The 22,318-nt window shown below is 59.5% G+C and overlaps 1 protein-coding gene across 1 annotated transcript; it reads right to left on the bottom strand.

Annotated features, from left to right (window-relative positions):
• Positions 1–296: 296 nt before the first annotated feature.
• LOC311204564 (E3 ubiquitin-protein ligase HUWE1-like) lies at positions 297–20,673 on the bottom strand (the record flags this gene model as incomplete). The annotated part of the gene is made up of 13 exons (XM_084280972.1): positions 297–393; positions 2,544–2,671; positions 3,798–4,000; positions 5,526–5,658; positions 5,748–5,904; positions 7,081–7,187; positions 7,295–8,078; positions 9,022–9,676; positions 11,917–12,019; positions 14,337–14,625; positions 16,471–16,680; positions 17,743–17,879; positions 20,357–20,673. Coding segments are annotated over 13 exons (3,320 nt in total), but the record flags the coding sequence as incomplete, so codon positions are not given.
• Between the last annotated feature and the right edge of the window lie 1,645 nt (positions 20,674–22,318).

Below are 22,318 nucleotides of genomic sequence, written 5' to 3'. Positions count from 1 at the left end.
GGGGGATTTAACTGGGATGGGGTGGGGGGTTTAATTGGGTCAGGGGGGGAAACATCAGGACCCTCCCTCTCTGACTCCCAGTCTACACCCAGATCCCTCCCAGTATGAACTGGAAATGAGCCACCCCAAAATCCAGTAAGAACTCAGTATACTCAGTGGGGGGTATAACTGGGATTGGGGGGGTTTAACTGGGATGGGGTGTGGGGGATTTAATTGGGCAGGGGGAGGACAGCCCCATACCCCTCCCCCTTCCCAGTCTGGGGGTGACTGGTTTGAACTGGGAGGTGTTTTCTCACCCAGGGAGGGGGCGTCCTGGGGGGCGGGCGAGGGCTGGTCCACGTCCATGGGCGACTCGTCGCGACGGGCGGCGCCGTCCGCCTGCCCGGCCTCCGACTGGGGGGGACACAAGGGGGGGGACAGGGGACGGGTTTAGGGGGCCAGGACCCCCCCCCTGCCCCACATCGACCCCCCCACGCCCCCACCCCTGGTTTCCACCCACCCCCCCCCAACTTCACATCCCCACCCAACCGGAGCTTTTTGGGAGGGGGGTGGGGAGGGGGAGGGGAGGAGGAAGAGGAAGAGGAAGGAGGAGGAGGGGGAAGGAGGGGAGGGGGAGGAGGGGGAGGAAGAGGGGGGGAGGAAGAAAAGGAAGAGGAGGAAGAGGAGGAAGAGGAGGAAGAGGAGGAAGAGGAGGAAGAGGAGGAAGAGGAGGAAGAGGAGGAAGAGGAGGAAGAGGAAGAGGAAGAGAGGAGAGAAGGAGAAAGGAGGAGGAAGGGGAGGAAGAGGAGGAGGAAGAGGAGGAGGAGAGGGGGAGGAGGAAGACAGGAGGAATAGGAAGAGGAAGGGGAAGAGGATGAGGAGGAGAAAGAGAAAGAAAAGGAAGAGGGGCATGGGGAGGAGGACGAGAAGAGGAAGAGGAGGAGGAGGAAGAAGATGAGGAGGAAAAGGAAGAAGAAGAGAAATGAGAAAGAAGAGAAAGAGAAGGAGGAAGAGGACCAAGAGAAGGAAGAGGAAGAGAAAGGAATAGGAAGAGGGGGAAGAGGAAGAGGAGGAGAAGGAGGAATAAAAGGTAGAGAGAGAAGGAGAGGAAGAGGAAGAGGAAGAGGGGCAGAAGAAGAGGAGGAGAAGGAGAAGGAAGAAGAGGAAGACAAAGAAGAGGAGGAGCAGAAGAAGAGGAAGTAGAGGAGGAGGAGAAGAGGAAGAAGAGGAAGAGGAGGAGGAGGAGAAAAGGAAGAGGAGAAGGAGGAAGGGAGGAAGAATAGGAGGAGGAAGAAGAGGAGGAGAAGAAGAGGAAGAAGAGGAGGAGGAGAAGAGGAAGAGGAGAAGAAGAAGAAGAGGAGGAGAAGAGGAAGAGGAGGAGAAGAGGAAGAGGAGGAGAAGAGGAAGAGGAGGAGAGGAAGAGAGGAAGAGGAAGAGGAAGAGGAAGAGGAAGAGGAAGAGGAAGAGGAAGAGGAAGAGGAAGAGGAAGAGGAAGAGGAAGAGGAAGAGGAGAAGAGGAAGAGGGGAAGAGGAAGAGGGGAAGAGGAAGAGAAGAGGAAGAGGAGAAGAGGAAGAGGAGAAGAGGAAGAGGAGAAGAGGAAGAGGAGAAGAGGAAGAGGAGAAGAGGAAGAGGAGAAGAGGAAGAGGAGAAGAGGAAGAGGAGAAGAGGAAGAGGAGAAGAGGAAGAGGAGAAGAGGAAGAGGAGAAGAGGAAGAGGAGAAGAGGAAGAGGAGAAGAGGAAGAGAAGAGGAAGAGGAGAAGAGGAAGAGGAGAAGAGGAAGAGGAGAAGAGGAAGAGGAGAAGAGGAAGAGGAGAAGAGGAAGAGGAGAAGAGGAAGAGAAGAAGAGGAAGAGGAGAAGAGACAGAGGAGAAGAGACAGAGGAGAAGAGGAAGTGGAGAAGAGGAAGAGGAGAAGAAGAAAAGGAGAAGAAGAAAAGGAGAAGAGGAAGAGAAGAAGAGGAAGAGGAGAAGAGGAGAAGAGGAAGAGGAAGAGTAAGAGTAAGAGGAAGAGGAAGAGGAAGAGGAAGAGGGGAAGAGGAAGAGGAAGAGGAAGAGGAGAAGAGGAAGAGGAGAAGAGGAAGAGGAGAAGAGGAAGAGGAGAAGAGGAAGAGGAGAAAAGGAAGAGGAGAAGAGGAAGAGGAGAAAAGGAAGAGGAGAAGAGGAAGAGGAGAAGAGGAAGAGGAGAGAGGAAGAGGAGAAGAGGAAGAGGAGAAGAGGAAGAGGAGAAGAGGAAGAGGAGAAGAGGAAGAGGAGAAGAGGAAGAGGAGAAGAGGAAGAGGAGAAGAGGAAGAGGAGAAGAGGAAGAGGAGAAGAGGAAGAGGAGAAGAGGAAGAGGAGAAGGAAGAGGAGAAGAGGAAGAGAAGAGGAAGAGGAGGAGGAAGAGGAGGAGGAAGAGGAGGAGGGGAAGAGGAGGAGGGGAAGAGGAGGAGGGGAAGAGGAGGAGGGGAAGAGGAGGAGGGGAAGAGGAGGAGGGGAAGAGGAGGAGGGGAAGAGGAGGAGGAGGAGAAGGAGAAGAGGAGGAGGATGCGGAGGAGGCTGCGGGGAGGAAGGGCGGCCGTGCTAACCGTGTCTGCCTGCTGCCGCCTCCGGGCCCTCTGCCCCTCACGTACCATTTGTATGATGGCGTCGGCCTCGGCCTCCAGCTGCCGCACGGCTGCCTGGATGCTGCCGGCCGCCCCCAGGCCCCCGGCACCTGTCAGGGGGGGACCAGAGTTAAGGGCTGAAATGAGGTCTGTCATCAGTAGGGACCAGGGTTAACGGCCAAAATGAGATATGTCATCAGTAGGGACCAGAGTTAACAGCCGAAATGAGATGTGTCATCAGTAGGGACCAGGGTTAACAGCCGAAATGAGATCTGTCATCAGTAGGGACCAGGGTTAACAGCAGGAATTAGATTTGGCATCAGTAGGGACCAGAGTTAACGGCCGAAATGGGATCTGTCATCAGTAGGGACCAGGGTTAACGGCTAAAATGCGATATGTCATCAGTAGGGACCAGAGTTAACGGCCGAAATGGGATCTGTCATCAGTAGGGACCAGGGTTAATGGCTAAAATGAGATATGTCATCAGTAGGGACCAGGGTTAACGGCCGAAATGGGATCTGTCATCAGTAGGGACCAGAGTTAACGGCTGAAATGAGGTTTGGCATCAGTAGGGACCAGGGTTAACAGCCGAAATGAGATTTGTAATCAGTAGGGACCAGGGTTAACAGCAGGAATTAGATTTGTCATCAGTAGGGACAAGAGTTAATGGCAGGAACAGGATTTGTCATCAGTAGGGGCCAGAGTTAACGGCAGGAACGGGATTTGTCATCAGTAGGGGCCAGAGTTAACGGCAGGAACGGGATTTGTCATCAGTAGGGGCCAGAGTTAACGGCAGGAACGGGATTTGTCATCAGTAGGGACCAGAGTTAACGGCAGGAACGGGATTTGTCATCAGTAGGGACCAGAGTTAACGGCAGGAACGGGATTTGTCATCAGTAGGGACCAGAGTTAACGGCAGGAACAGGATTTGTCATCAGTAGGGACCAGAGTTAACGGCAGGAACGGGATTTGTCATCAGTAGGGACCAGAGTTAACGGCAGGAACAGGATTTGTCATCAGTAGGGACCAGAGTTAACGGCAGGAACAGGATTTGTCATCAGCAGGGACCAGAGTTAACGGCAGGAATGGGATTTGTCATCAGTAGGGACCAGGGTTAACACCCAAAACCTGTCAGGGGGGGACAGGGAGGCAGAGGGGGGGTTATAGGGGAGGGACACACACACACACAAGGCACCCCTGTCGTTTTGGGGAGGGGGGAAGGGGAGGGGGGGTTACCCAGGCGGCCGGCCTGCTTGGCTTTCTTGTGCGCCCGGCGGGTGTCGTCGCGCAGCTGGATGATGACCTGGAGGACGCGGAGGAAGAAGCGCTGGGTGGAGGTCTTGGAGGTCAGGACGGACATGGAAGGCAGCTGCAGCTCCCGCCCCCCCAGCGCCCGCTTCTGCGACGCCACGATCACCACGCTCTCCGCCGTGTCGAACCTTCCAAGAGACCAAAACAACAAGGGGGGTTAGGGAGAGAAGGGGGGGGGTTATCAGTAGGGACCAGGGTTAACGGCTGAAAGGAGGTTTGGCATCAGTAGGGACCAGAGTTAACGGCCAAAACAAGATTTAGCATCAGTAGGGACCAGGGTTAATGGCAGGAATTAGATTTGACATCAGTAGGGACCAGGGTTAACGGCTGAAAGGAGGTTTGGCATCAGTAGGGACCAGGGTTAACAGCCAAAATGAGATTTGTAATCAGTAGGGACCAGGGTTAACAGGAGGAATTAGATTTGACTTCAGTAGGGACCAGAGTTAACAGCCAAAAATCATCAGTATGGACCAGGATTAACAGCAGGAACCAGATTTGACATCAGTAGGGACCAGGGTTAATGGCAGGAATTAGATTTGACATCAGTAGGGACCAGGGTTAACGGCTGAAAGGAGGTTTGGCATCAGTAGGGACCAGGGTTAACAGCCAAAATGAGATTTGTAATCAGTAGGGACCAGGGTTAACAGGAGGAATTAGATTTGACTTCAGTAGGGACCAGAGTTAACGGCCAAAAATCATCAGTAGGGACCAGGGTTAACGGCTGAAAGGAGGTTTGGCATCAGTAGGGACCAGGGTTAACAGCCAAAATGAGATTTGTAATCAGTAGGGACCAGGGTTAACAGGAGGAATTAGATTTGACTTCAGTAGGGACCAGAGTTAACAGCCAAAAATCATCAGTATGGACCAGGGTTAACAGCAGGAACCAGATTTGACATCAGTAAGCACCAGAGTTAATGGCCAAAAAGAGATTTGGCATCAGTAGGGATCAGGGTTAATGGCTGAAAGGAGGTTTGGCATCAGTAGGGACCAGGGTTAACAGCAGGAATTACATTTGACATCAGTAGGGACCAGAGTTAACAGCAGGAATGTGATTTATCATCAGTAGGGACCAGAGTTAACAAGCAGAAATGGTCAGTAGGGACCAGAGTTAATGGCCAGGATGAGATTTGTCATCAGTAGGGACCAGAGTTAACGTCCAGAACGAGACTTCTGCTCAGTAGGGACCAGAGCTAACGATGGTAAAGAGATTTATCATCAGTAGGGACCAGAGTTAACAGCCAGAAATCATCAGTAGGGACCAGAGTTAACAGTGGGAACATGACTTATCATCAGTAGGCACCAGAGTTAACGGCCAAAACAAGGTTTGACATCAGTAGGGACCAGAGTTAACGGCAGGAATGGGATTTGTCATCAGTAGGGACCAGAGTTAACAAGAAGAAATGGTCAGTAGGGACCAGAGTTAACGGCAGGAATGGGATTTGTCATCAGTAGGGACCAGAGTTAACAAGAAGAAATGGTCAGTAGGGACCAGAGTTAACGTCAGGAAAGGGATTTGTCATCAGTAGGGACCAGAGTTAACGGCAGGAACGGGATTTGTCATCAGTAGGGACCAGAGTTAACACCGGGGCTGGGTGGCTGGGAGGTGGGGGGTGTTGGGGATGGGGGGTGGGGCGGGGTGCCCCCCCATCTCACCGGCTCTGCATCTTGCCCTTGAGCTTGGCGCTGGGGGGCTGCTCCTCGGGGAGCCCCTCCGGGGACGGCACCTCGCTCTGCGCCCGCCGCTGCTGCTCCAGGTTGTACTCCCGCAGCTCCGCCAGCAGCGTCCCTGGCAGGAAGTGACGTCACCGCGTCAGGCATGGCGACCACCACCCCGGTGACGTCACACACACACACCCCCACCCCGCCCCCTCTCACCGATCTGGCGGCACAGGGTGGCCCCCAACTGCCGGGCGCCGCTGAGCAGGAGGCGCAGGACGGTGTCGCGGGTGGCGGCGTCGCCCCGCGACAGCTGGAGCAGGACGTTGGCCGCGTCCTCCAGCCCTTCTTCCGAGCACGAGTGTGACGTCAGCACCTGCAGGCGACACCACAGTGGGGACCAGAGTTAACAAGCAGAAGTGGTCAGTAGGGACCAGAGTTAACAGTGGGAATAGGACTTATCGTCAGTAGGGACCAGAGTTAACAGTGGGAACAGGACTTATCATCAGTAGGGACCAGAGTTAACGGTGGGAATAGGACTTATCATCAGTAGGGACCAGAGTTAACAGTGGGAATAGGACTTATCATCAGTAGGGACCAGAGTTAACAGTGGGAATAGGACTTATCGTCAGTAGGGACCAGAGTTAACAAGCAGAAATGGTCAGTAGGGACCAGAGTTAACAGTGGGAACATTGAGTTATCATCAGTAGGGACCAGAGTTAATAGTGGGAACAGGACTTATCATCAGTAGGGACCAGAGTTAACAGTGGGAATAGGACTTATGATCAGTAGGGACCAGAGTTAACAAGCAGAAATGGTCAGTAGGGACCAGAGTTAACAGTGGGAATAGGACTTATCGTCAGTAGGGACCAGAGTTAACAGTGGGAACAGGACTTATCATCAGTAGGGACCAGAGTTAACAGTGGGAATAGGACTTATGATCAGTAGGGACCAGAGTTAACAGTGGGAACAGGACTTATCATCAGTAGGGACCAGAGTTAACAGTGGGAACAGGACTTATCATCAGTAGGGACCAGAGTTAACAGTGGGAATAGGACTTATCATCAGTAGGGACCAGAGTTAACGGCCAAAAATCATCAGTAGGGACCAGAGTGAACAGTGGGAACAGGACTTATCATCAGTAGGGACCAGAGTTAACAGTGGGAACAGGACTTATCATCAGTAGGGACCAGAGTTAACAAGCAGAAATGGTCAGTAGGGACCAGAGTTAATGGTGGGAATAGGACTTATCATCGGTAGGGCCCAGAGTTAACAGTAGGAATGAGATTTATCATCAGTAGGGACCAGAGTTAACAGTGGGAACAGGACTTATCGTCAGTAGGTACCAGAGTTAACAGCAGGAACGAGATTTATCATCATTAGGGCCCAGAGTTAACGATGGGAACGTGACTTATCATCAGTAGGGACCAGAGTTAACGGGGTAGTGGGCACCCCCCTCTCTTCTTCCTCCCCAAATCAGGCGGGTACACCCCCTGCACACCCCACCCCCCCTGTACCCCCCCTCCTTGTCCAACCCCCCCCTGCTCTTTACCTCCACCGAGAGCTGCAGCTGACTCTCCGTCAACCCCGTCGCCGCCATCCGCGAATCGCAACTCACTTCCGCTCCCTTCGCCGGCGACTTGGAGCTTTTGGTGGGGGCTTTGGGGGGGTGGAACACACACATGAGGATGGATACAGCTGCCCCCCCAAAAACACACCCCAAATTTCAAGGGGAAGATGTGAAACAGCCTCTTTAACCCACTCACCGCCGGCGTTCCCGCTGTTGCCGCTTTGCGCCGGCGGGCTGAGGGGCGCGGCGGTACCGGCGGCAGCGGCGGCGGTACCGGTACCGTGGTGATGGTGATGATGATGATGATGATGATGGTTTTGGGATGGGGTTGGAGGACTCTCCCCACTTTTCCCAGTCCCACCAGTCCCACCAGCACCCCCTCCTCCTTCGGGGAGGGCGATGGAGATGAGGGAGAGGAGGCGGAGGAGCTTTTCGGTCAGCAGGGCGCTGCGGCGGATGACGCCGTGAGACAACATGTTCATCAGCTGCCCCAGGGGTGACGCTTCCAGCCCGTAGGAGGTCGTTTCCGGTTCGGGACCGCCGCTTCCCGTCCCGGTCTTCGCCGAGCTTTTCCCTTTCCGACTGACGTTCATATTATCCAATTTCACCAAAAGGTCCCAAAAATCGGTCGAGAGGTTGGTTGAGGATGGGGGGAGGGGTAAAGGGAGACTCCCCCCTCCTCCTCCTCCTCCTCCTCCTCCGCCTCCTCCGCCTCCTGCTGAGGATGATGCTGCTGCTGATGATGATGAAGATGATGATGGAGGTGGTGGTGGAGGAGGTGGAGGAGGTGGGGGAAGCGGAGCCGGGGGGGTTTGAGGAGGAGGAGGTGGTGGTGGTGGTGGGGGAGGGGGTGGAGGGGGAGGACAGGGGCTCCCCGCGGATTTTGGGGGGCCGCCGCCGCTGCCGCCGCCGCCGCGCTCGCGGTCGGGGTCGCTCGATGGGTCACGGCCTCGTTGTTGGGTGAAGTGGCTGGGAAAGACCTGGGGTGGGGTAGGGGGGGGGTTTTTTGGGGGGAGGGGGGGAAAAAGGGAGGGGGGGAAGATCAGTCTCAAAATACCCCAAAAAAACGCCCCCCACAATGTCCCTCCCCCCCCAAAAAAACAACCCCAACCCCACCTGAAATCCACCCCCAAAAACCACTCAAACCCACCCAGAAGTCCCTCAACACCCCCCAAAAGTCCCTCAAACCCCCCCAAACCCATCAAGGACCCTCCAACCCTCCCCAAAAACCCCCTCAACCCCACCCAAAACCCCCCCAAACCCCCTCAAAACCCATCAAGGACACCCCAACCCTCCCCAAAACCCCCTTAACCCCCCAAAAAACCCCCTCAACCCCTCCCAAAACCCATCAAGGACCCCCCAAACCCCTTCAAACCCCCCCAAAACCCATCAAGGACACCCCAAACCCCTTCAAACGCCCCTGAAACCCATCAAGGACCCCCCAAACCCCCTCAAACTCCCCCCAAACCCCTCAAGGAGCCCCCAAACCCCTTCAACCCCCCCCCAAAACCCCTTCAAACCCCCCCGAAACCCATCAAGGACCCCCCAAACTCCCTCAAATTCCCCCCAAAACCCATCAAGGATGCCCCAAACCCCCTCAAACCCCATTAAGGACCCCCCAACCCTCCCCAAAACCCCATCAACCCCCCCAAAACCCCCTCAAACCCCACCAAGGACCCCCCAAACCCCACCCAAAACCTCCTCAACCCCCCCCCAAAACCCCCTCAAACCCCATCAAGGACCCCCCAAACCCCCTCAACCCCCCCAAAACCCCCTCAAACCCCATCAAGGACCCCCCAACCCCCCCCCAAAACCCACCAAGGACCCCCCAACCCCCCCCAAAACCCCTCAAGGACCCCTCAACCTCCCTCAACCCCCCTCAACCCCCCCCTCCAAGCACACACCCCCCCCCCAGCCCCCAACCTTAGCCAACTGGATGAGGGTATCCAGGACGTGGCGACAGACGACGGGAGCGGCTTGGGGATGGATGTGAACAGCGGATCCGGCGGCGGCGGCGGCAGCGGCGGCGCCGCTTCCGCTTCCACTTCCGCTTCCGCCATGTTTTTCCGTGTGTTTCCGCCCGGGAACGCGTTGGATTTGAAAGATATTCGTCCGACAACCTAAAGCAGCATCCATGGAAACAGAGAGCCAGGAGAGCTGCCCCGAACTCCTGGCTTCTACTCGGTGGAGTAAATCCAAACCCCGCGCTTCCGAAGAGGAAGAACCCGAGGAGGAGGAAGAAGAAGAGGAAGAGGAAGAGGAAGCTGATGCGGTGACGTTCCCGCTGCGAGCTGCGCTGCTTCTCCGGGGTTTTTCATCGGATAAAGGGGTGGAACGTGGAGCTTCCAAGCAGAACTCGCTCTCGCTGCTCCTCTGGAGGATGGAGAGGAGGCTGCGCACCACCCAGCCGCGGGTGGGCGCGTGGTAGCAGAGGTTACGCAGCACGCGGTGCAGGCGGCTGGTGTTGAGTTTGGGTTCGTCGACGAAGAGGAGCACCAGGAGGCACGAAAGGGCTTCGTGATCCAACAGCAAGCGGCCTCGGAGGCGTAACAGGCTGTCCACGCTGCTTCCCGAGGGTCTGGGGGGGAGTAGGGGGGGGGGGGGGGGAAGAGGTTGTCAGTAGGGACCAGAGTTAACAGTGGGAACGTGACTTATCATCAGTAGGGACCAGAGTTAACAGTGCGAATGTTGAGTAATCAGCAGTAGGGACCAGAGTTAACAGTAGGAATAGAGCTTATTGTCAGTAGGGACCAGAGTTAACACTGGGAACGTTGAGTTATCGTCAGTAGGGACCAGAGTTAACAGTGGGAATGTTGAGTTATCAGTAGGGACCAGAGTTAACAGTGGGAACGGTGAGTTATCATCAGTAGGGACCAGAGTTAACAGTGGGAATAGGGCTTATCGTCAGTAGGGACCAGAGTTAACACTGGGAACGGTGAGTTATCATCAGTAGGGACCAGAGTTAACAGTGGGAATAGGGCTTATCGTCAGTAGGGACCAGAGTTAACAGTGGGAATAGGACTTATCATCAGTAGGGACCAGAGTTAACAGTGGGAATAGGGCTTATCGTCAGTAGGGACCAGAGTTAACAGTGGGAACGTTGAGTTATCATCAGCAGGGACCAGAGTTAACAGTGGGAATAGGACTTATCGTCAGTAGGGACCAGAGTTAATTATAGAAATGAGATTTGTCATCAGTAGGGACCAGAGTTAACAGCCAGAAATCATAAGTAGGGACCAGAGTTAACAGTGGGAATAAGGCTTATCGTCAGTAGGGACCAGAGTTAACAGTGGGAATAGGACTTATCGTCAGTAGGGACCAGAGTTAACAGTGGGAATAGGACTTATCGTCAGTAGGGACCACAGTTAATGGTGGGAACACGACTTATCATCAGTAGGGACCAGAGTTAACAGCCAGAAACCATAAGTAGGGACCAGAGTTAACAGTAGGAATGAGATTTATGATCAGTAGGGACCAGAGTTAACGGCCAGATAGAGACTTATCATCAGTAGGGACCAGAGTTAACAGTGGGAACGTGACTTATCATCAGTAGGGACCAGAGTTAACAGTGGGAACGTTGAGTTATCGTCAGTAGGGACCAGAGTTAACAGTAGAAACAAGACATATCATCACTAGGGACCAGAGTTAACAGTGGGAATAAGGCTTATCGTCAGTAGGGACCAGAGTTAACAGTGGGAACAGGACTTATCATCAGTAGGGACCAGAATGAATGGTAGAAATGAGATTTATCATCAGTAGGGACCAGAGTTAACAGCTGGAAGGAGATTTATGGTCAGTAGGAACTAGAGTTAATATCAAGAACACGATTTATCATCAGTAGGGACCAGAGTTAACAGTGGGAACACTGACTTATCATCAGTAGGGACCAGAGTTAACAGTGGGAATAAGGCTTATCGTCAGTAGGGACCAGAGTTAACAGTGGGAATAGGACTTATCGTCAGTAGGGACCAGAGTTAACAGTGGGAATAGGACTTATCGTCAGTAGGGACCAGAGTTAACAGTGGGAACACGACTTATCATCAGTAGGGACCAGAGTTAACAGCCAGAAACCATAAGTAGGGACCAGAGTTAACAGTAGGAATGAGATTTATGATCAGTAGGGACCAGAGTTAATGGCCAGATAGAGACTTATCATCAGTAGGGACCAGAGTTAACAGTGGGAACGTTGAGTTACCATCAGTAGGGACCAGAGTTAACAGTAGGAATGTTGAGTTATCATCAGTAGGGACCAGAGTTAACAGTGGGAACGTTGAGTTATCATCAGTAGGGACCAGAGTTAACACTGGGAATAGGACTTATCGTCAGTAGGGACCAGAGTGAACAGTGGGAACGTTGAGTTATCGTCAGTAGGGACCAGAGTTAACAGTGGGAACGTTGAGTTATCGTCAGTAGGGACCAGAGTTAACAGTGGGAACGTTGAGTTATCATCAGTAGGGACCAGAGTTAACAGTGGGAACGTTGAGTTATCATCAGTAGGGACCAGAGTTAACAGTGGGAACGTTGAGTTATCAGTAGGGACCAGAGTTAACGATGGGAACGTTGAGTTATCATCAGTAGGGACCAGAGTTAACAGTGGGAACACGACTTATCGTCAGTAGGGACCAGAGTTAACGGTGGGAACGTTGAGTTATCATCAGTAGGGACCAGAGTTAACGGTGGGAACGTTGAGTTATCAGTAGGGACCAGAGTTAACGGTGGGAACGAGACCCCGCCAGGTCTGCGGGGGGGTGGGGGGCGGTTTAACTCTGGGAGGGAAGGGGGGTGTGGGGGTGTTTTTGGGGTCCCCCCGCCCCGTACCTGCTGTGGCTGCTGCTGCCCCCCATGTGGAAGGTGCCCCCGCGCTGCACGGCCAGGCGGGTGTACTGCACCCCGCGGTTCCCACTCAGGCGGCTGGTGAAGGCTGCGGGGAGGAAAGGGGGGTCAGGGGGGGTTGGGGGGACAGGAGGGGGGTTGGGGGGGCAAGGAGGGGATTTGGGGGTGTGAGGAGGGGATTTGGGGGGTCAGGGGGGATTTCGGGGGGCAGGAGGGGGATTGACGGGGCAAGGTGATTTGGGGGGCAGGAGGGGAATTGGGGGGCAGGGAGAGGATTTGGGGGGGCAGGAGGGGAATTGGGGGGCAGGGAGAGGATTTGGGGGGGCAGGAGGGGATTTGGGGGGGTGAGGGGGGGATTTGGGGGGGCAGGAGGGGATTTGGGAGGTAGGAGGGGGATTGGGGTGGGCAGAGGGGGGATTGAGGGGGCAAGGAGGGGATTTGGGGGGGTAAGGGGGGGATTTGGGGAGTAGGAGGGGGATTGGGGGGGCAGAGGGAGATTGAGGGGGCAAAGAGGGGATTTGGGGGGGCAGGAGGGGATTTGGGGGGGCAGGAGGGGATTTGGGGGGCAAGGAGGGGATTTGAGGGGGCAGGAGGGGATTTGGGGGGACAAGGAGGGGATTTGGGGGGTTGAGGAGGGGATTTGGGGGGGCAGGAGGGGATTTGGGGGGTTGAGGAGGGGATTTGGGGGGGCAGGAGGGGATTGGGGGTGCCAGGAGGGGATTGTGGGGTGCCATGAGGAACTGGGGGTGCTGTATGGAACTGGGGGTGCTGGGAGGGAACTGGGGGTGCTGGGAGGGGTGCCGTATGGAACTGGGGGTGCCGTATGGAACTGGGGGGACCAGGAGGGAACTGGGGGTGCCATATAGAATCTAGGGGGGGTGCCCCTATGGAACATGGGGTGCCCTGAGGTGGGTGTGCAGGGTGTGTGTAGGAGGTGTGTACAAGGCGTGTAGGGGGCATGTAGGGTGCGTGTAGGGGGTATGTAGGGTGCATGTCGGTTGCGTGTAGGGGGTGTGTAGGGGATGTGTCGGTTGCATGTAGGGGGCGTGTAGGGGGCGTGCAGGGTGTGTGTAGGGGATGTGTACAGGGCGTGTAGGGTGCATGTAGGGGGTGTGTAGGGGATGTGCAGGGTGCGTGCAGGGTGCGTGCAGGGGGTGTGCAGGGGGTGTGCAGGGTGCGTGTAGGGTGCGTGTAGGGGGTGTGTAGGGGGTGTGTAGGGTGCGTGTAGGGGGTGTGTAGGGTGCGTGTAGGGGGTGTGTAGGGGGTGTGCAGGGTGTGTGCAGGGGGTGTGCAGGGTGTGTGTAGGGTGCATGTAGGGGGCGTGTAGGGTGCGTGCAGGGTGTGTGTAGGGGGTGTGCAGGGGGTGTGTAGGGTGCGTGTAGGGGGCGTGTAGGGGGTGTGTAGGGGGCGTGTGGGGTGTGTGTAGGGGGTGTGTAGGGTGCGTGTAGGGTGCGTGTAGGGGGTGTGCAGGGTGCGTGTAGGGTGCGTGTAGGGGGCGTGTAGGTTGTGTGTAAGGAGTGTGTAGGGGGTGTGTAGGGGGTGTGTAGTTGGCGTGTAGGTTGTGTGTAAGGAGTGTGTATGGGGTGTGTAGGGGGTGTGCAGGGGGTGTGTAGGGGGCGTGCAGGGTGCGTGTAGGGGGCGTGTAGGTTGCGTGTAGGGGGTGTGTAGGGTGCGTGTAGGGTGCGTGTAGGGTGTGTGTAGGGGGCGTGTAGGGTTCGTGTAGGGGGTGTGCAGGGTGCGTGAAGGGTGCGTGTAGGGGGTGTGTAGGGGGCGTGTAGGGGGTGTGCAGGGGGTGTGCAGGGGGTGTGTAGGGGGTGTGGAGGAGGTGTGTAGGGTGCGTGTAGGGGGTGTGTAGTGTGTGTATAGGGGGCGTGTAGGGGGCGTGTAGGGGGCGTGTAGGGGGTGTGCAGGGTGCGTGTAGGGGGTGTCCAGGGGGCGTGTAGGGTGCGTGTAGCGGGTGTGTAGGGTGTGTGTAGGGTGCATGTAGGAGGTGTGCAGGGTGCGTGTAGGGTGCGTGTAGGGTGCGTGTAGGGGGTGTGTAGGGGATGTGTAAGGGGTGTGTAGGGTGTGTGTAAGGGGTGTGTAGGGGGCGTGTAGAGGTTGTTTAGGGGGCGTGTAGGGGGTGTGTAGGGTGTGAGTACGGTGCGTGTAGAGTGCATGTAGGGTGCATGTAGGGTGCGTGTAGGGGGTGTGCAGGGTGTGTGTAGGGTGCATGTAGGGGGTGTGCAGGGTGCGTGTAGGGTGCGTGTAGGGTGTGTGTAGGGGCTGTGTAGGGGATGTGTAAGGGGTGTGTAGGGTGTGTGTAAGGGGTGTGTAAGGTGCGTGTAGGGGGTGTGTAGGGTGCATGTAGGGGGTGTGTAGGGGGTGTGTAGGGGGTGTGTCCCCGGGTGTCGCCCTCTCCTCACCGGGACTTCGCAGGATGGCGGAGAGGGCGGAGGTGCTGGAGTGGCCGAAGAGGCGCTCGTGCATCAGCTGCCGCTGGCGCGCCTCCTGCTCGCGGCGCAGCGCCTGCGCCTCGGCGGCGATGTCGGGGGGCATGACGGCCAGCACGCTGTCCTCCATGTCCTCCAGCACCGAGCGCCGCAGCTCCGAGGGCAGCGTCTGGATGAAGGTCACGGGGTCCATGGGAGCGTCCGAGCTGGTGGCCTGAGCCAGTTCCCGACGCTGCTGCTCCGCCCGCTGCTGAGCCAGCACCTGGAGAGGGGGGGAGGGCAAAGGGGGTGGGGGTGAAAAGGAGGTGGGGGGGTTAAAGGGGGTGGGGGGGTGAAAAGGGGGTGGGGGAGTTAAAGGGGGTGGGGGGTGAAAAGGGGGTGGGGGGTGAAAAGGGGGTGGGGGGTGAAAAGGGGGTGGGGGGGATGAAAAGGGGGTGGGGGAGTGAAAAGGGGGTAGGGGTTAAATGGGGTGGGGGGGTGGAAAGGGGGTGGGGAGTTAAAGGGGATGGGGGGTTAAAGGGGGTAGGGGTGTGAAAAGGGGGTGGGGAGTTAAAAGGGGGTGGGGGGTGAAAAGGGGGTGGGGTTAAATGGGGTGGAGGGGTGGAAAGGGGGTTGGGGGTAAAAAGGGGGTGGGGGTGAAAAGGGGGTGGGGAGTGGAAAGGGGTGGGGGGGTTAAAGGGGGTGGGGGGTGAAAAGGGGGTGGGGGGTGAAAAGGGGGTGGGGGAGTTAAAGGGGGTGGGGGGGTTAAAGGGGGTGGGGGTTAAATGGGGTGCAGGGTTAAAAGGGGGTGGGGGAGTTAAAGGGGGTGGGCGGCAGCGCGGCCCCCCTGTCGCACCCACCCAATCAGGCCACAAACCCCCTAGAGGCCCCGCCCCCCAACCACTCAGCCAATCAGGCCACACCCCCCAGAGGCCACACCCCTGACCCACCTAATCAGGCCACAAACCCCCTAGACCCTGCCCACAGAGGCCACGCCCCCCTAACCCACCCATCCAATCAGGACACAGACCCATAAGGCCCCTCCCCCTGGAAGCCCCGCCCCCAAACCACCCAGCCAATCAGGCCACAGCCCCATGAGGCCCCACCCCCCCAAGAAGACCCACCCACCCACTCCTGGATGGCGGGCGGCAGCGCAGCCCCCTGACCCACCCAGCCAATCAGGCCACACCCCATGAGGCCCCTCCCCCTGGAAGCCCCGCCCCCAAACCACCCAGCCAATCAGGCCCCGGGTCACCCCCAGGAAGCCCCACCCACCTCCTCCTGGATGGCGGGCGGCAGCGCGGCCCCCTGACCCACCCAGCCAATCAGGCCACAGCCCCAAGAGGCCCCGCCCCCTGTAAGCCCAGCCCCCATGACCCACCCAGCCAATCAGGCCCCAGCCCCCCCCAGGAAGCCCCACCCACCTCCTCCTGGATGGCGGGCGGCAGCGCGGCCCCCTGACCCACCCAGCCAATCAGGCCACAGCCCCATGAGGCCCCTCCCCCTGGAAGCCCCACCCCCATGACCCACCCAGCCAATCAGGCCACACACCCCCTAGAGGCCCCGCCCCCATGACCCTCCCAGCCAATCAGGCCACAGCCGCCCAGGAAGCCCCACCCACCTCCTCCTGGATGGCGGGCGGCAGCGCGGCCCCCTGACCCACCCAGCCAATCAGGCCACAGCCCCATGAGGCCCCTCCCCCTGGAAGCCCCACCCCCATGACCCACCCAGCCAATCAGGCCCCGCCACCCCCAGGAAGCCCCCCACCCACCTCCTCCTGGATGGCGGGCGGCAGCGCGGCCCCCTGACCCACCCAGCCAATCAGGCCACACACCCCCTAGAGGCCCCGCCCCCATGACCCACCCAGCCAATCAGGCCACAGCCCCACGAGGCCCCGCCCCCTGTAAGCCCCGCCCCCCAGCAAGCCCCACCCACCTCCTCCAGTATGGCGGGCGGCAGCGCAGCCCCTGACCCACCCAGCCAATCCGGCCACAGCCCATGAGGCCCCTCCCCCTGGAAGCCCCGCCCCCAAACCGCCCAGCCAATCAGGCCACACACCCCCTAGAGGCCCCGCCCCCATGACCCTCCCAGCCAATCAGGCCCAAGCCCCCCAGGAAGCCCCACCCACCTCCTCCTGGATGGCGGCGGCAGCGCGGCCAGGAACTCGGGGCTGACCTCGGTGAGGCCGGGATTCGGCACCACCGGCGGGCGGGGCTGGGCGCGGGCGGCGCGCGCGCGGGCGGCCGGATGCCCCAGCTGGTTCTGCAGCACCTCCGCCGGATGTCGTCGGGCAGCGCCGCCAGGAACGACGGGTCCACCCCCTCCGGCAGGCTGATCCCTGCGGACAACGGGGGGCGGGGGGGAGGGGCTGAGCAGAGGGGGGGAGGGGCCTGGGGAAGGGGGAGGGGGCTTGGGGAAGGGGAGGGGAAAGGGGGAGGGGGCCTGGGGAAGGGGGAGGGGAAAGGGCAAGGAAGAGGGGAAAGGGGAAGGAAGAGGGAAAGGGGAAGGAAGAGGGGAAAGGGAAGGAAGAGGGGAAAGGGGGAGGGGCCTGGGGAAGGGGGAGGGGCCTGGGGAAGGGGGAGGAGGTTGGGGAAGGAAGAGGGGAAAGGGGAAGGAAGAGGGGAAAGGGGAGGGGCCTGGGGAAGGGGGAGGGGCTTGGGGAATGGGGAGGGGCCTGGGGGAAGGGGTCTTGGAGGAAGGGGAGGGGCTTAAGGGGGAGGGGCCTAGGGAAAGGGGAGGGGCCTGGGGAAGGGGTCTTGGAGTAAGGGGGAGGGGCATAGAGAAGGGGGAGGGAGTTTGGGGAAGGGGAGGAGCTTTGGGAAGAGGAGGGGTCTTGGGAAAGGGGAGGGGCTTAGGAAATGGGGGAGGGGCGTGGGGAAAGGGGGAGGGCCTGGGGAAAGGTCTTGGAGGGAGGGGTTTAAGGGGGAGGGGGCCTGGGGAAAGGGGGAGGGGCTTGGGAAATGGGGAGGGGCTTGGGGAAAGGGGAGGGGCCTGGGGAATGGGGGGAGGGAAAGGGGAAGGAAGAGGGGAAAGGGGGAGGGGCCTGGGGAAGGGGCCCCAGGGAAGGGGAGGGGCTTAAGGAAGGTGGGGGGGGCTTAAGGAAGGGGGAGGGGCTTTTGGAAAGGGGGAGGGGCTTTTGGAAAGGGGGAGGGCTTGAAAGAAGGGGGAGGGGCACAGAGAAGGGAAGGGATCCTGATAGAAGGGGGGAGGGGCCTGGGGCAGGGGGAGGGTCTTGGAGAATGGGAGGGGGGGGCCTGGGGCAGGGGGAGGGGTGTGGGGAAAGGGGGAGGGGCGTGGGGAAGGGGGGAGGGGGCTGGGGAAGGGGGGAAGGGGGCTGGGGAAGGGGGGAAGGGGGCTGGAGACTGGGGGAGGGGTCCTGGGGAAGGGGTGGGGCTCTCACCCGCCAGCGGATCCTCCTCCTCGCTGCTGGTGGAGGGAAGCGGCTCCTCCAGGATCCCGCGGGAATCCGACCCGGAGACGGCGGCGGCCGAGTCGCCCCGCGTGGAGGAGCTGTCGGAGGACGAGCCCGGGGGGGAGCTGGGGGGAGGGGGGGAGGGGGATGACATCACCGCGACGTCAGCGCGACGTCGTCACGGCGCCATCTCCCCCATCTCCCACCTTAAACACCCATCACCCTGGGAGGGATATGACGTCATTGTGACGTCATCGCGACGGAGTCGCGGCAGCGTCTCCCTCCCCATTAAACTCCCATCACCCTGGGAGGGATATGACATCATCGCGACATCATCGTGACGTCATCGCGACATCGTCACGGCGCCATCTCCCCCCCACCTTAAACACCCACCGTCCTGGGAGGGACATGACGTCATCACGACATCATCGTGACGTCATTGCGACGTTGTCACGGCGCCATCTCCCCCCCTTAAACACCCAGCACCCTGGGAGGGACATGACGTCATCGCGACATCATCGTGACGTCATCGCGACATCATCGTGACGTCATCGCAACGGCATCACGGTGCCATCTCCCCCCCCCCCTTAAACACCCATCACCCTGGGAGGGATATGACATCATCATGACGTCATCACGGCAGTGCCTCCCCCCCCCGCCCTTAAACCCCCAACGCCCTGGGAGGGATATGACGTCATTGTGACGTCATCACGTCGTCATCACGGCGCCATCTCCCCCCCCCACCCCCCTTAAACACCCAGCACCCTGGGAGGGATATGACGTCATCATGATGTCATCGCAGCAGCATCTTCCCCCCCCCCTTAAACCCCCAACGCCCTGGGAGGGATATGACATCATCGTGACGTCATCGCGACGGAGTCACGGCAGCGTCTCCCTCCCCCATTAAACTCCCCCCACCCTGGGAGGGATATGACATCATCGCGACATCATCGTGACGTCATTGCGACGTCGTCACGGCGCCATCTCCCCCCCCCCTTAAACTCCCACCGCCTTGAAAGGGATATGACGTCATCATGATGTCATCGCGGCAGCACCTCCCCCCCCCCCCTTAAACACCCACCGCCCTGGGATATGACGTCATCGTGACGTCATCGCGGCAGCATCCCCCTCCCTCCCCCCCATTAAACTCCCACCGCGCCGGGAGGGATATGACGTCATCGTGACGTCATCACGATGCCGTTGTGATGTCATCGCGGCCGCAGCATGTCCCACCCAACCCCCCCCCCCCCGTTAAACACACCCCCTCCCCCCTCCACACCCCCCCCGGATTTCTGGCCTCCTGGAGTGAGGGGGGGGGTTGGGAGGGCAGAGGGGATTGGGGGGGTCAGAGGGGTATTTGGGGGGGGTAATTTGCGGGGGGACAGGGGGTATTTGGGGGGGTCAGAGGGGTAATTTGGGGGGGTTGGGGTAATTTGGGGGGGTCAGAGGGGTATTTGGGGGGTCAGAGGGGATTTGGGAGGGGTCAGAGAGGTATTTGGGGGGGTAATTTGGGGGGGGTCAGGAGGTAATTTGGGGGGTTAGAGGGGTATTTGGGGGGGTCAGGAGGGGATTAGGGGGGGCAAGATGGGATTGGGGGGCCAGGGGCTATTGGGGGGGTCAGAGGGGTATTTGGGGGCGGTAATTTGGGGGGGTCAGAGGGTAATTTGGGGGGGATCAGAGGGGTATTGGGGGGGTAATTTGGGGGGGGTCAGGGGGTATTTGGGGGGTCAGAGGGGATTTGGGGGGGGTCAGAGGGGTATTTGTGGGAGGTAATTTGGGGGGGTCAGGGAGTATTGGGGGGGATCAGAGGGTAATTTGGGGGGCTCAGAGGGGTAATTGGGGGGGTAATTTGGGGGGGGTCAGAGGGTATTTGGGGGTTCAGAGTGGTATTGGGGGGGTCAGAAGGGTATTTGGGGGTTCAGAGGGGTATTGGGGGGTCAGAGGGGATTGGGGGGGTCAGAAGGGGATTGGGGGGGCAGGATGGGATTGGGGGGTCAGAGGGGTATTTGGGGGGTCAGAGGGGATTTGGGGGGGTCAGGAGGGGATTAGGGGGGGCAAGATGGGATTGGGGGGGCCAGGGGCTATTGGGGGGGTCAGAGGGGTATTTGGGGGCGGTCAGAGGGTAATTTGGGGGGGATCAGAGGGGTATTGGGGGGGTAATTTGGGGGGGTCAGGGGGTAATTTGGGGGATCAGAGGGGTATTTGGGGGGGGTAATTTGGGGGGGGTCAGAGGAGTATTGGGGGGGTAATTTGGGGGGGTCAGAGGGGTATTTGGGGGGTCAGAGGGGATTTGGGGGGGGTCAGAGGGGTATTTGTGGGAGGTAATTTGGGGGGGTCAGGGTGTATTTGGGGGGTCAAGAGGTATTTGGGGGTCAGAGGGGATTTGGGGGGGTCAGAGGGGTATTTGGGGGGTCAGAGGAGATTGGGGGGGTCAGAAGGGGATTGGGGGGGCCAGAGGGGTATTAGGGTAGGGTCAGAGGGGTATTGGGGGGGGTAATTTGGGGGGGTCAGAGGGGTATTTGGGGGGGGCAGGAGTTAATGGGGGGGGTCAGAGGGGTATTTGGGGGGGTAATTTGGGGGGGGGTGTGTCCCAGCCCCTCACCTGTCGTCGGGCGGGGGGGGGGCGGCGCCGGCGGGTGGTTGTTGTTGTTGTTGTTGTTGTTGTTGGGCGCTGGGGTGTTGGGGGGGGAGGGGGGCGGCGGCACCTTGCGGGGCGGCGGGTGGGTTTTGGGGGGGGGTCGTTGCCGTGGTGGGGGGGGAGGGGCTCCTCCCCCACCCCCCGGCCCGGCCCCTCCCCCGCTCCCAGTCTCCTCCAGTGAGCAGGAGCCCAAACTGGAGGTGTCCATGGGGGACCCCTCCAGCTGGCTGCTGCCCCCCCCAGCGCCTCCGCGTCCTCCCCCCGCTCCGGGGACAGCGACGCTGCGGCAAAAGGGGGGAGGGGGGGGGGAGGGGGATCAATGGACCCTCCTGGAACCCCCCCCAAAATCCATATGGAAACCCCCCGACCCCCTCCTGACCCCCCATTCTCCTCCCAACCCTCCCAATCCATCTGAACGACCCCCCAATCCCCTCCTGAACCCCAAAATCCATATGGAACCCCCCATTCCCCTCCCAACCCCCCTAATCCCATCCTGAGCCCCCCAATCCCCTCCTGACCCCCTAATGCCCTCCTGACCCCCCCAAATCCATATGGAACCCCCCAACCCCCTCCTGCCCCCCCTAATCCCATCCTGAGCCCCCCAATCCCCTCCTGAACCCCAAAATCCATATGGAACCCCCCAACCCCCTCCTGCCCCCCCCAATCCCATCCTGAGCCCCCAATCCCCTCCTGACCCCCCAAATCCATATGGAACCCCCAACCCCCTCCTGACCCCCCTAATCCCATCCTGAGCCCCCTAATCCCCTCCCAGCACCCCCAAATCCATATGGAATCCCCCAACCCCCTCCTGACCCCCCCAATCACTTCCAAACCTCCCTAATCCCATCCTGACCCCCCAATCCCCTCTTGACCCCCCTAAAACCCTCCTGACCCCACCAGCACCCCCAACTCCACACAGCACCCCCTTAATCCCCTCCTGCCACCCCAAATCCCCTCCTTATCCCCCAATCCCCTCCTGGCAACCCCAAATCCATATGGAACCCCCCCAATCCCCTCCTGAGCCCCCAAATCCCCTCCTGGCCCCCCCCAATCCCACACAGCACCCCCCTAATCCACTCCTGACCCCCCCCATCCCCTCCTACCCCCCCCCCCAAATCCCCTCCTACCCCTCCCAGCACCCCCAAATCCCCTCCTGCCCCCCGAATCCCACACAGCACCCCCCTAATCCCCTCCCCCCCCGACTTAAGAGCATCCCCCCCTTACAAATATTGGGGTTCCCCTCCCACCCCCCCCACCCCAACTCACTGATGGTGGGAGCAGGCGACAGCTCCATCTGGGTGGCCTCAGCCTCCTGGGGGGTAGGGGGGGGGCGTGTGGAGGAGCCCCCCACCCCCCCAACCCCCCCGTCCCCCCCTTCTTCGGGTTGAGGGGGGGTCCGGGATGGGATTTGGGGTGCCCCCTGAGGGGGGTGATCTGCTGAGGGGGGGGGGGGGGGGGTCGGCGTCGGTTCCAACATCACCAAAGTCCGGTGGGGGCCGGGAGGGGGGAGGGGGGGGTCACCCTGGGTCCCACTTGGCTCTGCCAAAATTTGGGGGTGCAGAGAGGAAGGGGAGGAGGGGGGGGATTAAAGAATTTAGGGACCCCCCCCCCACATCCCCTATTAGGGGGAACCCCCAAAATTCAACCCCTCCCCCCTAAACCCACCCCCCTCAAACACCCACCCCCAAACCCACCTTTAGGGGGGACAGGGGGGTCAAGATTTGGGGTGCAGGGGGGGGATTAAGGGATTTGGGGACCCCCCCTTCTACCCTATTAAGGGGGAACCCCAAAATTCACCCACCCCCCCAATAAAGCCCCCCCACCCTCAAACACCCACCCCCCCAAACCCACCTTTAGGGGGGACAGGGGGGGTAACGGGACACAGAGGGGTCAAGATTTGGGGTGCAGGGGGGGATTAAGGGATTT

The sequence above is a fragment of the Gallinula chloropus genome (assembly GCF_964237585.1).
Source record: "Gallinula chloropus genome assembly, contig: HAP1_SCAFFOLD_623, whole genome shotgun sequence".
Classification (NCBI taxonomy): domain Eukaryota; kingdom Metazoa; phylum Chordata; class Aves; order Gruiformes; family Rallidae; genus Gallinula; species Gallinula chloropus.
The sequence above is the reverse complement of the archived record's forward strand: the minus strand, read 5'-3'. Positions and strand labels throughout refer to the sequence as shown.